Source organism: Pongo abelii, chromosome 19 (genome assembly GCF_028885655.2).
Source record: "Pongo abelii isolate AG06213 chromosome 19, NHGRI_mPonAbe1-v2.0_pri, whole genome shotgun sequence".
NCBI classification, from domain to species: domain Eukaryota; kingdom Metazoa; phylum Chordata; class Mammalia; order Primates; family Hominidae; genus Pongo; species Pongo abelii.
The window spans coordinates 69,763,646-69,777,690 of NC_072004.2; the positions used below are offsets into that span (position 1 = coordinate 69,763,646).

The 14,045-nt window shown below is 44.5% G+C and overlaps 1 protein-coding gene across 40 annotated transcripts in view; it reads left to right on the forward strand.

The window, feature by feature from the left end:
• Nucleotides 1-14,045, forward strand: part of CDK12 (cyclin dependent kinase 12) — a 106,325-nt gene that overhangs the window by 23,254 nt on the left and 69,026 nt on the right. For all 40 annotated transcript variants that reach the window (XM_024235082.3, XM_054546513.2, XM_054546517.2 and 37 more), the window contains exons 3-5: nucleotides 5,843-6,019; nucleotides 8,056-8,195; nucleotides 9,825-9,995. In XM_024235082.3, the coding sequence (XP_024090850.3) occupies nucleotides 5,843-6,019; nucleotides 8,056-8,195; nucleotides 9,825-9,995 (488 nt within the window). The remainder of the gene's footprint in view (nucleotides 1-5,842; nucleotides 6,020-8,055; nucleotides 8,196-9,824; nucleotides 9,996-14,045) is intronic.

The window sequence follows — 14,045 nt, forward strand, 5'->3', positions numbered from 1 at the left end:
TAGAAGCAGTATATATTTTTCATACAGGTTCAATATCCCTAATCCAAAAATCTAGAAATCCTCCAAAATCAGGAACATTTTTAGTGCTGACATGATACTCAAAGGAAATGCTCATTGGAGCATTTCAGTATTCAGATTTTTGCATTGAATATGCTCATCCAGTATAATGCAAATAATCCAAAATCTAAAAATTTAAAAAATTTGAAACACTCAGGCCGGGCACGGTGGCTCACGCCTGTAATCCCAGCACTTTGGGAGGCCGAGGCGGGCGGATCACGAGGTCAGGAGATCGAGACCATCCTGGCTAACATGGTGAAACCCCGTCTCTACTAAAAATACAAAAAATTAGCCAGGCGTGATGGTGGGCGCCTGTGGTCCCAGCTACTCAGGAGGCTGAGGCAGGAGAATGGAGTGAACCCGGGAGGCGGAGCTTGCAGTGAGCCGAGATCACGCTGCTGCACTCCAGCCTGGGTGACAGAGCGAGACTCTGTCTCAAAAAAAAAAAAAAAAAAAAAAAATTCAAACACTCTGGTTTGAGGCATTGTGGATAAGAGAGTACTTAACCTGTATTAATACTTTATTTGAGCTCATAAAGGAAACATTGGAGAAAACAAAAATATGAAACACAGACTGGCTGGGCATGGTGGCTGATGCCTGTGATCCCAGCACTTTAGGAGGCCAAGCTGGAGGATTGCTTCAGGTAGGAGTTTGAGACCAGAGCCTAGGCATCTCTTTTTTTTTTTTTGGGAAACAGAGTCTCACTCTGTTGCCAGGCTGGAGTGCAGTGGCTCTATCTCGGCTCACTAATCTCCACCTCCCAGGTTCAGGTGATTCCCCTGCCTCAGCCTCCTGAGTAGCTGGGACTACAGGTGGGTGCCACCATGCCTGGCTAATTTTTTTTGTATTTTGGTAGAGACAGGGTTTCACCATGTTTGCCAGGATGGTCTTGATCTCCTGACCTCGTGATCCCCCAGCCTCAGCCCCATAAAGTGCTGAGATTATAAGCATGAGCCACTGTGCCTGGCCCCTGTCTCTTAAAAAAAAAAAAGCAGCTGTGGTGGTATGCACTTGTAGTCTCAGCTGCTTGGAATGTTGTGGTGGGTAGATCACTTGAGCCTCGAGGCCGCAGTCAGCTATGATTGCACCACTACAGTCCAGCTTTAGTGACACAGCAAGATCCTGTCTCCAAACAGACAAAAAACTATAAACTGAATTTATTTGAAATGATGATGAGATAATTAAAATACCTTAATTTTTCTTTTTCTTTTTTTTTTTTTTTTTTTTTTGAGACAGAGTCTTGCTCTGTCGCCCAGGCTGGAGTGCAGTGGGGTGATCTTGGCACACTGCAACCTCTGCCTCCTGGGTTGAAGCGATTCTCCTTCCTCAGCTTCCCAAGTAGCTGGGATTTCAGGAGTGCACCACCATGCCCAGCTAATTTTTGTACTTTTAGTAGAGATGCGGTTTCACCATGTTGGCTAGGCTGGTCTTGAACTCCTGACTTCAGGTGATCCGCCCGCTTGGCCTCCCAAAGTGCTGGGATTACAGGCATGAGCCACTGCACCCTGCTTCTTCTTTTTTTTTTTTTTTCTGTGAAACAGAGTCTTGCTCTGTCACTTAGACTGGAGTGCAGTGGCGCAATCATGGCTTACTGCAACCTTGACCTCCTTCCCTGGCTCAAGTGATCCTCTCGCCTCAGCCTCGATAGTAGCTGGGACCAGAAGTGCATGCCACCACTCCCAGCTAACTTTGTTTATTTTTTTTTAGAGATAAGGTCTCACTGTGTTGCTCAGGCTGGTCCTGAACTCCTGGGCTCAAGCAATCTTCCTGCCTTGGCCCCCAAAGTAGTGGGATTACAGGCATGAGTCACCATGCTCAGCCTGATTTTTTTTGTTCTTCTAGTGAAGCCAAACCAAGAAGAAATCTATTTTGAATAATGAGGAATTGAGATTTGTAAAGAATATCCCGACAGTGGTTGAGAAATTACAAGTTTTTTTTCCCTGAACATCTTAAAAATTAGAGTAATTTAAAAAATCTATATGGGTGGGGCGCGGTGGCTCATGTCTGTAATCCTAGCACTTTGAGAGGCTGAGGTGGGCAGATCATGAGGTCGGGAGTTCGAGTCCAGCCTGGCCAATATGGTGAAACCCCGTCTCTACTAAAAATACAAAAAACTAGCCGGGCGTGGTGGCACACGCCTGTAGTCCCAGCTACTTGGGAGGCTGAGGTAGGAGAATCACTTGAACCCAGGAGGCAGAGGTTGCAGTGAGCCAAGATTGTACTCCAACCTGGGCGATAGAGGGAGACTCCATCTCAAAACAAAAGAATCTATATTACATTGTGACTCAAAGAGTTTTCTGGTAATAAGTTTTGTTCCTAGGATGGAAAAATCTGAGTGCAGATTATAATAATATTGCGTGTTCATCTCTCCCAGTATTTCAACAGAAAGTTTCAGATGATCATTATCTACTCCATTGACTATCCCAGTTCTGGTTGATGTGGTACAAACTAACCTATATTGTATTGTTCTGTCTGATTTACAAGGGATTAAAACGATAAAAATTGGCAGGAGTCAATAGCTGTTGAGATTTATGTTCTTATATTTAGACTAAATGACATTCTTTTATGGAAAATTCACACACAAGGGGCAACAGTATTCTTTAAAAAGATACATTGCAAGAGATAGATCTTTGTGGTCTAGGAAATATTCATGCAAAGCACCAGTATTTTCCTTTATAACTACCTGTCATAAAAATAGAGAAAATTGCCTGTGGTTAAGGTTCTCAGATCTTTTTCAACCATCTGATACTGTGAAGGAATAGAGAAGACCTATCTGGCCTGATTTTATCTGTAGACGTGAGTTAGTCTGTTGTACTATAGATGTCTTATTTTTTCTGAGGATATGCATGACACAATTTTTTTTTTTTTTGAGATAGAGTCTTGCCCTGTCACCCAGGCTGGAGTGCAGTGGCACGATCTCGGCTTACTGCAACCTTGACCTCCCCAGTTCAAGTGATTTTGATGCCTCACAAGTAGCTGGAACTACAGGCACATGCCACCATGCCCAGCTAATTTTTGTATCTTTATTTAATAGAGATGAGGTTTCACTATGTTGGCCAGGTTGGTCTTGAACTCCTGGGCTCAACTGATCCGCCTGCCTTGGCCTCCCAAAGTGTTGGGATTATAGGTGTGAGCCACCAAACCTGGCTCTTGGCACAAAATTTGTCTACCACTTATTAATAAATTGAGATAGGCAAAAAATTGTATCTGGGCCATACGTGGTAGGAGGCGAGGCAAGAGGATCACTTGGGGAGGTCCAGGATTTTGTGACTAGCCTGGACAATATGGCGAGACCTTGTCTCTACAAAAAATTTTAAGAATTAGCTGGGTGTGTTGGTGTGTGCCGTGGTCCCAGCTTCTTAGGAGGCTAAGGTGGGAGTGTTGCTTGAGTCCGGGAAATTGAGGCTGCAGTGAGCCGTGATTGTGTCATTGCATTCCAGCCTGGGCAACAAAGTGAGTCCCTGTCTCAAAAAAAAAAAAAAAAAAAAGATTGAAAACTGACTTTTCTGATCTATTCCTGGAAACGTATCTTTCTACGAAACCCCACTGACTACTATAATTTGCTGATTATTGTGAGAGGCTTCTGCCACCAGGTGCCTTAATAATTCTGAAATAGTTGCTTGGACCCTTTTTCTTTAGATTTTTAGTTTGATGATTGTCTATTTTGGCTGGTCAGAGAGGCTTGCCTTCTGCTTTGAAGTGAATGGAATGATTCAGTATATTTTTTATTAGTTTTGACTTAACAACTTAGCTATATTTCTATTTTTGTAAATATCTGCGACAATTTATATTTCTTACAGGCAAAGCATTCTAAAATACTATTTCTTTTTTCCAAGATTTTTGCACCTCTTTAGCGATAGAGTAGTATTAAACTATTGAGCTCTTCTTGTTTGTTAAATCTTTGCTAAAATGTAGAGTAAATTCGATGAACTCCACGAGTTGCAGTGATACTTTGTGAATTTAAGATAATTACTTCCTGCATTTTATTTCTATTTTTAAATTTTTTATTTTTCGAGACAGAGCTGCCCTTTGTTGCCCAGGGTGGAGTGCAATGGCATGGTGATGGCTCACTGGGCTCAAATGATGCTCCCACCTCAGGACTGCCGGTCACCATCTGCCCCTAAGTAGCTGGAACCACACACTTATACCACCATGCCCAGCTAATTATTTTTGAGACAGAGTCTTGTCACCCAGGCTGGAGTGCAGTCATGCGATCTCGGCTCACTGCAACCTCCTCCTCCTAGGCTCAAGCAATTCTCCTGCCTCAGCCTCTCGAGTAGCTGGAATTACAACACCACACCCAGTTAATTTTTTTTTTTTTTGAGATGGAGTCTCACTCTGTCTCTCCGGCTGCAGTGCAGTGGCGTGATCTCAGCTCACTGCAACCTCCACTCCTGGGGTTCAAGCAATTCTCCTGCCTCAGCCTCCTGAGTAGCTGGGAGTACAGGTGCACCCAGCTAAATTTTGTATTTTAATAGAGATGGGGTTTCACTGTGTTGCCCAGGCTGGTCTCGAACTCCTGAGTTCAGGCAGTCTGCCCACCTTGGCCTCCCAAAGTGCTAAGATTACAGGCGTGAGCCACCGTGCCTGGCCAATTTCTATATTTTTAGTAGAGACAGGGTTTCACCAGGCTGGCCAGGCTAGTCTTCAACTCTTGACCTCAAGTGATCTGCCCGCCTCAGCCTCCCAAAGTGCTGGGATTACAGGCATGAGTACTGTGCCCATTCTAATTTTTTTTTTTTTTTTGAGACAGTGTTTCACACTGTTGCCTGGGCTGGAGTGCAGTGGCACGATCTTGGCTCACTGGAACAATTTAAGCGATTCTCCTGCCTCAGCCTCCTGAGTAGCTGGGATTACAGGCACTTGCTACCACACCTGGCTAATTTTTTGTAGTTTTAGTAGAGATGGGGTTTCCCTATGTTGGCCAGGCTGGTCTTGAACTTTTGACCTCGTGATTTACCCGCCTCAGCCTCCCAAAGTGCTGGGATTACAGGCTTGAGCCACCGTGCCCGGCCTAATTTTTTTTTTTTTTTTTTTAATTTTTTGTAGCGATGGAGTCTCACTGTGTTTTCCAGGGTGGTCTCAAACTCCTGGCCTCAAGCAATCCTCTTGCCTCAGCCTCCCAAAGTGCTGGGATCACAGGGGTGAGCCACCATGTCCAAGTGAATTTTATTTCATCTCAATAAAACTCCAAATAAAATCTTAGGAACGATATATTAAGAGTTTGATAAAGGGAACTGCAAGTAATATCACAAATATTTCATTGTTTTTAAAATATACTATAGATTTCTTTTTATAAAATTTATCTCAGCCAGGCACGGTGGCTCACGCCTGTAATCCCAGCATTTTGGGAGGCCGAGGCGGGTGGATCATTTGAGACCAGGAGTTCAAGGCCAGCCTGGTAAACATGGTGAAACTCCGTCTCTACTAAAAATACAAAAATTAGTCTGGCATGGTGGCACACACCTGTAATCCCAGCTACTTGGGAAGCTGAGGTAGGAGAGTCGCTTGAACCCAGGAGGCAGAGGTTGTAGTGAGCTAAGATCACGCTACTGCATTCCAGCCTGGGCGACAGAGTGATACTCTGTCTCAAAAAAAAAAAAAAGAAAAAAATTAAGTATCTTTAGTTGTGATAAATTATATTTTTTTATGTTATATTACAGGTTTTTTTCCTTAAAAATGAGATCTTTCTAACCTTTTCGTAACCAGGCATTATGATCTTTGAAAATTTTTATTTGCGTATCTTTAATTGTAATTTTGTCATCTCTTCTCCTTTATTGTTTAGTCCAAAAGAAACTCTTCCTTCAAAACCTGTGAAGAAAGAGAAGGAACAGAGGACACGTCACTTACTCACAGACCTTCCTCTCCCTCCTGAGCTCCCTGGTGGAGATCTGTCTCCCCCAGACTCTCCAGAACCAAAGGCAATCACACCACCTCAGCAACCATATAAAAAGAGACCAAAGTGAGTTTTTGGAGGAATCTGTCTTTCATGATAGTTTTCTCCCTTCCTTTTGAACTAAATCTCTCATGTTTCTTCTATAACCCATACCAGTAAGATCATAGAAGTTTGGTCCCAAAGTATTTTTTTATTTTATTTTAATGGATAAAAGCCTTTCTTAGAGACTCAGGTCATTCATCTGTGCTCTCAGATACCCAGCTATGTTTTTAGAACAACAGAAAATTCCCAAATCCAGATATACTATGAATGTTTATCTCATTATGTCTTTTTTATTCATAATATTTAGAGTACTAAGGAAGAATAAAAGCTTTTTAAATTCAGGATGTGTCAATCATGTACACATTAATCAAAAATTAATAGATATGGGATTTTTTTTCCTGAAAGCATATAAATTGTCATGCCATAAATAGAGTATAAATCTGGGTCTAATCTTCTGATTGTTAGCATTTCTCTCTTAATAATAAAAATAGGTATCATTTATTGAGCACGTATTATTGTCGTAGTTTTATATATATATATATTTTTGAGACAGAGTTGCGTTCTTTGTTGCCCAGGCTGGAGTGCAGTGATGCTATCTCTGCTTACCGCGACTTCGGCTTCCCAGTTCAAGCGATTCTCCTGCCTCAGCCTCCCGAGTAGCTGGGATTACAGGCATATGCCACCACGCCAGGCTAATTTTTGTATTTTTGGTAGAGATGGGGTTTCACCATGTTGGCCAGGCTGGTCTCGAACTCCTGACCTCAGGTAATCCACCGCCTTGGCCTCCCAAAGTGCTGGAATTACAAGCGTGAGCCACCGCGTCCGGCCTTATATTTTCATAGCAGCCTTAGCATGTAGCGATTAATTTCCCATTTTATAGTTGAAGCCATACCTGAGAGAGGTCAGAAAGCAAGCAACTAATCTATTATTTCAGTTTATGTCTTCCTAAAGCTGTAGCCCTGTGTCTTAGCCACTGTGAGAGACTGTTTATGTTTTTTTTTTTTTTTTTTTTTTTTTGAGACAGAGTCTCACTCTGTCACCCAGGCTGGAGGTGCCTGCCACCATGCCTGGCTGTGTCTTTATATATTTCATATCATTTCATTTCTGACTTTTTAGTAAAAAATGTATAGAAGATACAGGAGTGGCTGGATGCGGTGGCTCACGCTTGTAATCCCAGCACTTTGGGAGGCCGAGGCGGGGGTGGATCATGAGGTCAAGAGATCGAGACCATCTTGGCCAACATGGTGAAACCCCGTCTCTACTGAAAATACAAAAATTAGCTGGGCGTGGTGGCACCTGCCTGTAGAGTACTAAAAAAAAAAAAAAAAAAAAAAGATACAGGAGTTAGTGAAATCATCATAAAAGAATCCTTTTTTCTTTGACTAGATTTCATTTTCTTTTCTTTTCTTTTCTTTTTTTTTGAGTCGGAGTCTCGCTCTGCTGCCCAGGCTGGAGTGCAATGGCGTGACCTTGGCTCACTGCTACCTCCGCCTCCTGGGTTCAAGTGATTCTCCTGCCTCAGCCTCCTGAGTAGCTGGGACTACAGGCGCCTGCCACCACGCCCGGCTAATTTTTTGTATATTTAGTAGAGACGGGGTTTCACCGTGTTAGCCAGGATGGTCTCGATCTCCTGACCTCGTGATCCGCCTGCCTCGGCCTCCCAAAGTGCTGGGGTTACAGGCACGAGCCACTGCGCCCAGCCAATTTCATTTTCTTTTTTTTTTCTTCTTTTTGAGAGGGTGTCTTGCTCTGTCGCCCAGGCTGGAGTGCAGTGGCGCATTCTTGGCTCACTGCAAGTTCTGCCTCCCGGGTTCACGCCATTCTCCTGCCTCAGCCTCCTGAGTAGCTGGGACTACAGGTGCCCGCTACCACGCCTGGCTAATTTTTTGTATTTTTTTTTAGTAAAGACGGGGTTTCACAGTGTTAGCCAGGATAGTCTCGATCTCCTGACCTCGTGATCCGCCGGTCTTGGCCTCCCAAAGTGCTGGGATTACAGGCATGAGCCACCGCGCCCGGCCTTCATTTTCTTAAATAACTATTTTGTTGTTTTTACATTTTAGAATTTGTTGTCCTCGTTATGGAGAAAGAAGACAAACAGAAAGCGACTGGGGGAAACGCTGTGTGGACAAGTTTGACATTATTGGGATTATTGGAGAAGGAACCTATGGCCAAGTATATAAAGCCAAGGACAAAGACACAGGTAAATATTGCCACAAAATTTTAGATGTCAGAATGTTAACAATTTAGCAATACTAATATCTTAAGTGGATTTAGCAAAAGTAAATTCTGAGGTGTTTTTTTTTGTTTTTTCTTGTTTTTTTTTTTGAGACGGAGTCTTGCTCCCCAGGCTGGAGTGCAGTGGTGCGATCTCGACTCACTGCAAGCTCCGCCTCCCGGGTTCACACCATTCTCCTGCCTCAGCCTCCCGAGTAACTGGGATTACAGACCGTGCGCAACCACACTCGACTAATTTTTGTTTTTTTTTAGTAGAAACAGGGTTTCACTATGTCGTCCAGGCTGGTCTTGAACTCCTGACCTCAAGCAATCTGCCCGCCTCGGCCTCCCAAAATGCTGGGATTATAGATGTGAGCCACAGTGCCGGGCCTTTTTTTATTTTTATTTTTTGAGACGGGGTCTTGCGCTGTCATCCAGGCTGGAGTGCAGTGAGTGGATCAATCTCTGCTCACTGCAGGCTCCGCCTCCTGGGTTCAAGCGATGCCTCTGCATCAGCCTCTCGAGTAGCTGGGGTTACAGGCATGCACCACCGCGTCCAGCTAACTTCTGTATTTTTAGTAGAGATGGGGTTTTACCATGTTGGCCAGGCAGTCTTGAACTCCAGGCTGGTCTCGAACTCTTAACCTGAAATATCCACCCACCTCAGCCTCCCAAAGTGCTGGGATTACAGGCGTGAGCCACCACGCCTGGCCAAATTTTTAGTTCTAATTTTGTCTCCAAAAGTTATTGAGTAGATCAAAGGTTTCCAAACAAATACTATAATTATAACTTTTAAAACTCTCCAGCTGGGTGTGGTGACTCATGCCTGTAATTTCAGCCCTTTGGGAGGTCAGGTGGGCAGATCACGAGGTCAGGAGATTGAGACCATCCTGGCTAACATAGTGAAACCCCATTTCTACTAAAAATAGAAAAAATTAGCCAGGCTTGGTGCCACACACCTGTAGTCCCAGCTACTCAGGAGGCGGAGGCAGGAGAATCACTTGAACCTAGTAGGCGGAGGTTGCAATGAGCGGAGATCGCGCCAGTGTGCTGCAGCCTGGGTTGACAGAGCAAAACTCCATCTCAAAAACAAAAAATCCATGTCTTAAGAAAAAAATCAAAGCCAGGAAAGGGAACATAGAATTTCCTTTTTTGTTTTTTTATTGAGAAGGAGTCTCACTCTGTCACCCAGGGTGGAGTGCAATGATGCAATCTCAGCTCACTGCAACCTCTGCTCACCGCAACCTCTGCTTCCCGGATTCAAGCGATTCTCGTGTCTCAGCCTCCTGAGTAGCTGGGATTACAGGCATCCACCACCATGCCCAGCTAATTTTTGTATTTTAGTAGAGACGGAGTTTCACCACGTTGGCTAGGCTGGTCTCGAATTCCTAACCTCAGGTGATCCGCCGGCCTTGGCCTCCCAAAGTGTTGGGATTACAGGTGTGAGCCAGTGCGCCCAGCCTAGAGTTTACTTTTTAAAGATGTATAAGTATCTCATGTGTAAGCATTAAAGTAAGCACTAAGTTTGTCTTCCAGAGCAAGGGCATATATTGCTGGTTCACAATAGTGGCCAAAAATGCTCATTGATAATAACAGTTTACATTTGTTTTGGCAGGAGAACTAGTGGCTCTGAAGAAGGTGAGACTAGACAATGAGAAAGAGGGCTTCCCAATCACAGCCATTCGTGAAATCAAAATCCTTCGTCAGTTAATCCACCGAAGTGTTGTTAACATGAAGGAAATTGTCACAGATAAACAAGATGCACTGGATTTCAAGAAGGACAAAGGTACTAGCAAAGAATCACATTTTTACAGGGTAGACTGGTCCAATCTTTGCCTTTCTTTTTTTTTTTCTTTTTCTTTTTTTTTTTTTTTTTTTGTGAGACTGAGTCTCGCTCTGTTGCCCAGGCTGAAGTGCAGTGGCGCGATTTCAGGTCACTGCAAGCTCCGCCTCCCGGGTTCACGCCATTCTCCTGCCTCACTGTCCCGAGTAGCTGGGGCTACAGGCGCCCGCCACCACACCCGGCTAATTTTTTGTATTTTTTTAGTAGAGACGGAGTTTCACCGTGTTAGCCAAGATGGTCTCGATCTCCTGACCTCGTGGTCCGCCCGCCTGGGCCTCCCAAAGTGCTGGGATTACAGGCATGAGCCACCGCGCCTGGCCCTTTCTTTCTTATTTATCTATTTATTTTGAGACAGAGTCTCGCACTGTCACCCAGGCTGGATTGCAGTCCTGCGATGTTGGCTCACTGCAACCTCTGCCTCTCGGGTTTAAGTGATTCTTGTGCCTCAGCCCCCAAGTAGCTGGGATTTCAGGCATGAGCCATCATTCCGGGCTTATTTTTGTATATTTAGTGGAGAGGAGGTTTCGCTATGTTGGTCGAGCTGGTCTCAAACTCCTGACCCCAAGTCATCCGCCTGCCTCGGCCCCTCAAAGTGGTGGGATTACAGGAGTGAGCTACCATGACTGGCCTCATGTGTTTTTGTTTTTGTTTTTAATTATAAAATAATAAGTGAATGAATGGATATGATGCATGTATGCCTTTGGTGGAAAAACTGAAAATATAGAAGAAGAAGAAAAAGAAGTAGTGGCCGGGCGCAGTGGCTCACGCCTGTAATCCCAGCACTTTGGGAGGCCAAGGTGGGCGGATCACAAGGTCAGGAGATCAAGACCATCCTGGCTAACACGGTGAAACCCCGACTCTACTAAAAAAAAACAAAAAAAATTAGCCGGGCATGGTGGTGGGCGCCTGTAGTACCAGCTACTCAGGAGGCTGAGGCAGGAGAATGGTGTGAACCTGGGAAGTGGAGCTTGCAGTGAGCTGAGATCGTGCCACTGCACTCCAGCCTCAGCAATAGAGCGAGACTCCTCCTCAAAAAAAAAAAAAAAAAAAAGATGGTAGTAATTTATCTCTCACTTCCTCCCAATATACTACCATCCATCCATGGAAAACCACTGAAGTATTAATACATTTTGGTATATTTGCTTTTAGTTGTTTTTGTTTTTGTTTTTTTTGAGACAGAGTCTCACTCTCTCACCCAGGCTGGAGTGCATTGGCTCGATCTTGGCTCACTGCAACCTCCACCTCCCAGGTTCAAGTGATTCTCCTGCCTCAGCCTCCTGGGTAGCTGGGATTACAGGCACATGCCACCACTCCCGGCTAATTTTTATAATTTTAGTAGAGACCAGGTTTCACCATGTTGGCCAGGCTGGTTTCGAACTCCTGACCTCAGGCAGTCACCCACCTCAGCCTGCCAAAGACCTGGGATGACAAGGGTGAGCCACCACACTCAGCCCCACTTTTAGTACTTTATGCCATATCTACTGTATTTATTTTAACAAAGCTAAGATTAAAGGTTATTTCGTGTTGTATAACTTGTCATAAGCAATTTCTCATATCATTAACAAATTTTAATATTTATGCATAAACATAGGTGAACCCAAATTTACCAGTCCCTGTTGAGCAATTAGTTGCCAATTTTCAGTTTAAAAAAAAATAATAGGCCAGGCGCAGTGGCTCACCCCTGTAATCCCAGCACTTTGGGAGGCCGAGTCGGGTTGATCACCTGAGGTCAGGAGTTCGAGACCGGCCTGGCCAAGATGGTGAAACCCTATCTCTACTAAAAATACAGTAATTAGCTGGGCATGGTGGCTAGCGCCTGTAATCTTCAGCTACTTGGGAGGCTGAGGCAGGAGAATCACTTGAACCTGGTAGGCGGAGGTTGCAGTGAGTGGAGATCACGCCATTGCACTCCAGCCTGGGTGACAAGAGCAAAACTCTGTCTCAAAAAAAACCCCCAAAAACAAAAAACATAATAGCAATGCCTTGAGTATCTTTCTGCATAAATCTTTGTATTATGATTTATTTTCATTGTATAGCATTTTTGATACAGAGTTATTTGGTCAAATGGATTTTCATATTTAATGTCAGATTCCTTTTAAGAAAATTAGTATGTCCAGTGGGTGTCCATCTCAGTGTATCTTCCCCAACACTGAGTATTTCTTTTTTTTTTTTTTAATTTTGAGAAGGAGTCTCACTCTGTTGCCCAGGCTTGAGTGCAGTGATGCAATCTTGGCTCACGGCAGCCTCCGCCTCCTGGGTTCAAGTGATTCTCCTGCCTCAGCCTTTGGAGTAGCTGGGCTTAAACAGGCGCATGCCACCACGGCCGGCTAATTTTTGTATTTTTATTAGGGACAGCGTTTCGCCATTTGGCCAGGCTGGTCTCAAACTTCTGTCCCCAGCTGATCCGCCCACCTCGGCCTCCCAAAGTGCTGGGATTACAGGCGTGAGCCACTGCACCCGGCCAAGTATATCTTTTTAAAAAATTGTCATCTGGGCTAGGTGTGGTTGCTTATGCCTATAATCCCAGCACTTTGGGAGGCCAAGGCAGGCGGATCACTTGAAGTCAGGAGTTTGAGACAAGCCTGGCCAACATGGTGAAACCTCTCTCTACTAAAAATGCGAAAATTCGCTGGGCATGGTACTGGGCACTTTTAATCCTGGCTACTGGGAAGGCTGAGGCAGGAGAATTGTTTGAACCTGGGAGGTAGAGATTGCAGTGAGCCGAGATTGCGTTACTGCACTTTAGCCTGGGCAACAGAGCAAGACCCTGTCTCAAAAAAAAAAAAATTGTCGTCTGGATAGGTTAAGTATGATATTATTATTTTATATATTATTTTAATTTAATTTTTATTTTTTGAGACAGAGTCTCAGTGTGTTGCCCAGGCTGGAGTACAATGGTGGTCATAGCTCATTACATCCTCAACCTCCAGGCTCAAGCAGTCCTCCATGCCTCAGCCTCCTGATTAGCTGGGGCAACAGGTGTGCACCACCACATCCAGCTGATCTTTTATATTTTTAGTAGAAACAGGATCTCTCTATGTTGCCCAGGCTGGTCTCTAACTCCTGGGCTCAAGCAGTCCACTTGCCTTGGCCTCCTAAAGTGCTGGGATTACAGACTTGAGCCACCGCACCCAGCCAATGTCATTTTGGATTATATTCCTTACATTTTGGGTCTTCTCTGTTAGTAGTTTTATTTACTTTCTCTCCCTCTCTCTTTCTTTCTTTCTTTTTTTTTTTGGGGGGACAGAGTCTTGCTCTCTCACCAAGGCTGGAGTGCAGTGACATGATCACAGCTCACTGTAACTGAACTCCTGGGTTCGAGTGATCCCCCTGACTCAGCCTCCCAAGTAGCTAGGACTAGACACCACTCCTGGCTGATTTTTAAGAATTTTGGTAGAAACAGGATTTTGCTATGTTGCCCAGCCTGGTCTTTTTTTTTTTTTTTTTTTTTTTTTTTTTGAGACAGCGTCTCACTCAGTCGCCCAGGCTGAAGTGCAGTGGTGTGATCTCGACTCACTGCAGCTTCCACCTCCTGGGTTCAAGCAGTTCTCTTGCCTCAACCTCCCAAGTAGCTGGGATTACAAGTGTGCGCCACCACGCCCAGCTGTTTTGTGTTTTTAGTAGAGATGGGGTTTCACCATGTGGGCCAGGCTGGTTTCGAACTCCTGACCTCAAGTGATCCACCAGCCTCGGCCTCCCAAAGTGCTGGGATTACAGGCGTGAGCCACCGCGCCCGGCCATCCTTCTCTTTTTTAAATTTTTTGTAGACAGAATCTTGCTTCCTCACCCGGGCTAGAGTACATTGGTGCAATCACAGCTTATTGTAGCCTCAAACTCCTGGGCTCAAATGATTCTCTTGCCTCAGCCTCCCAAGTAGCCAGGAATACAGGCAAGCACCATCACGCCTAGCTAATTTATAAATTTTTTTTGTGGAGATGGTGTCTCACTCTTTTGCCCAGTCTGGTTTACAAAGCTCAGACAATCCTCTCACCT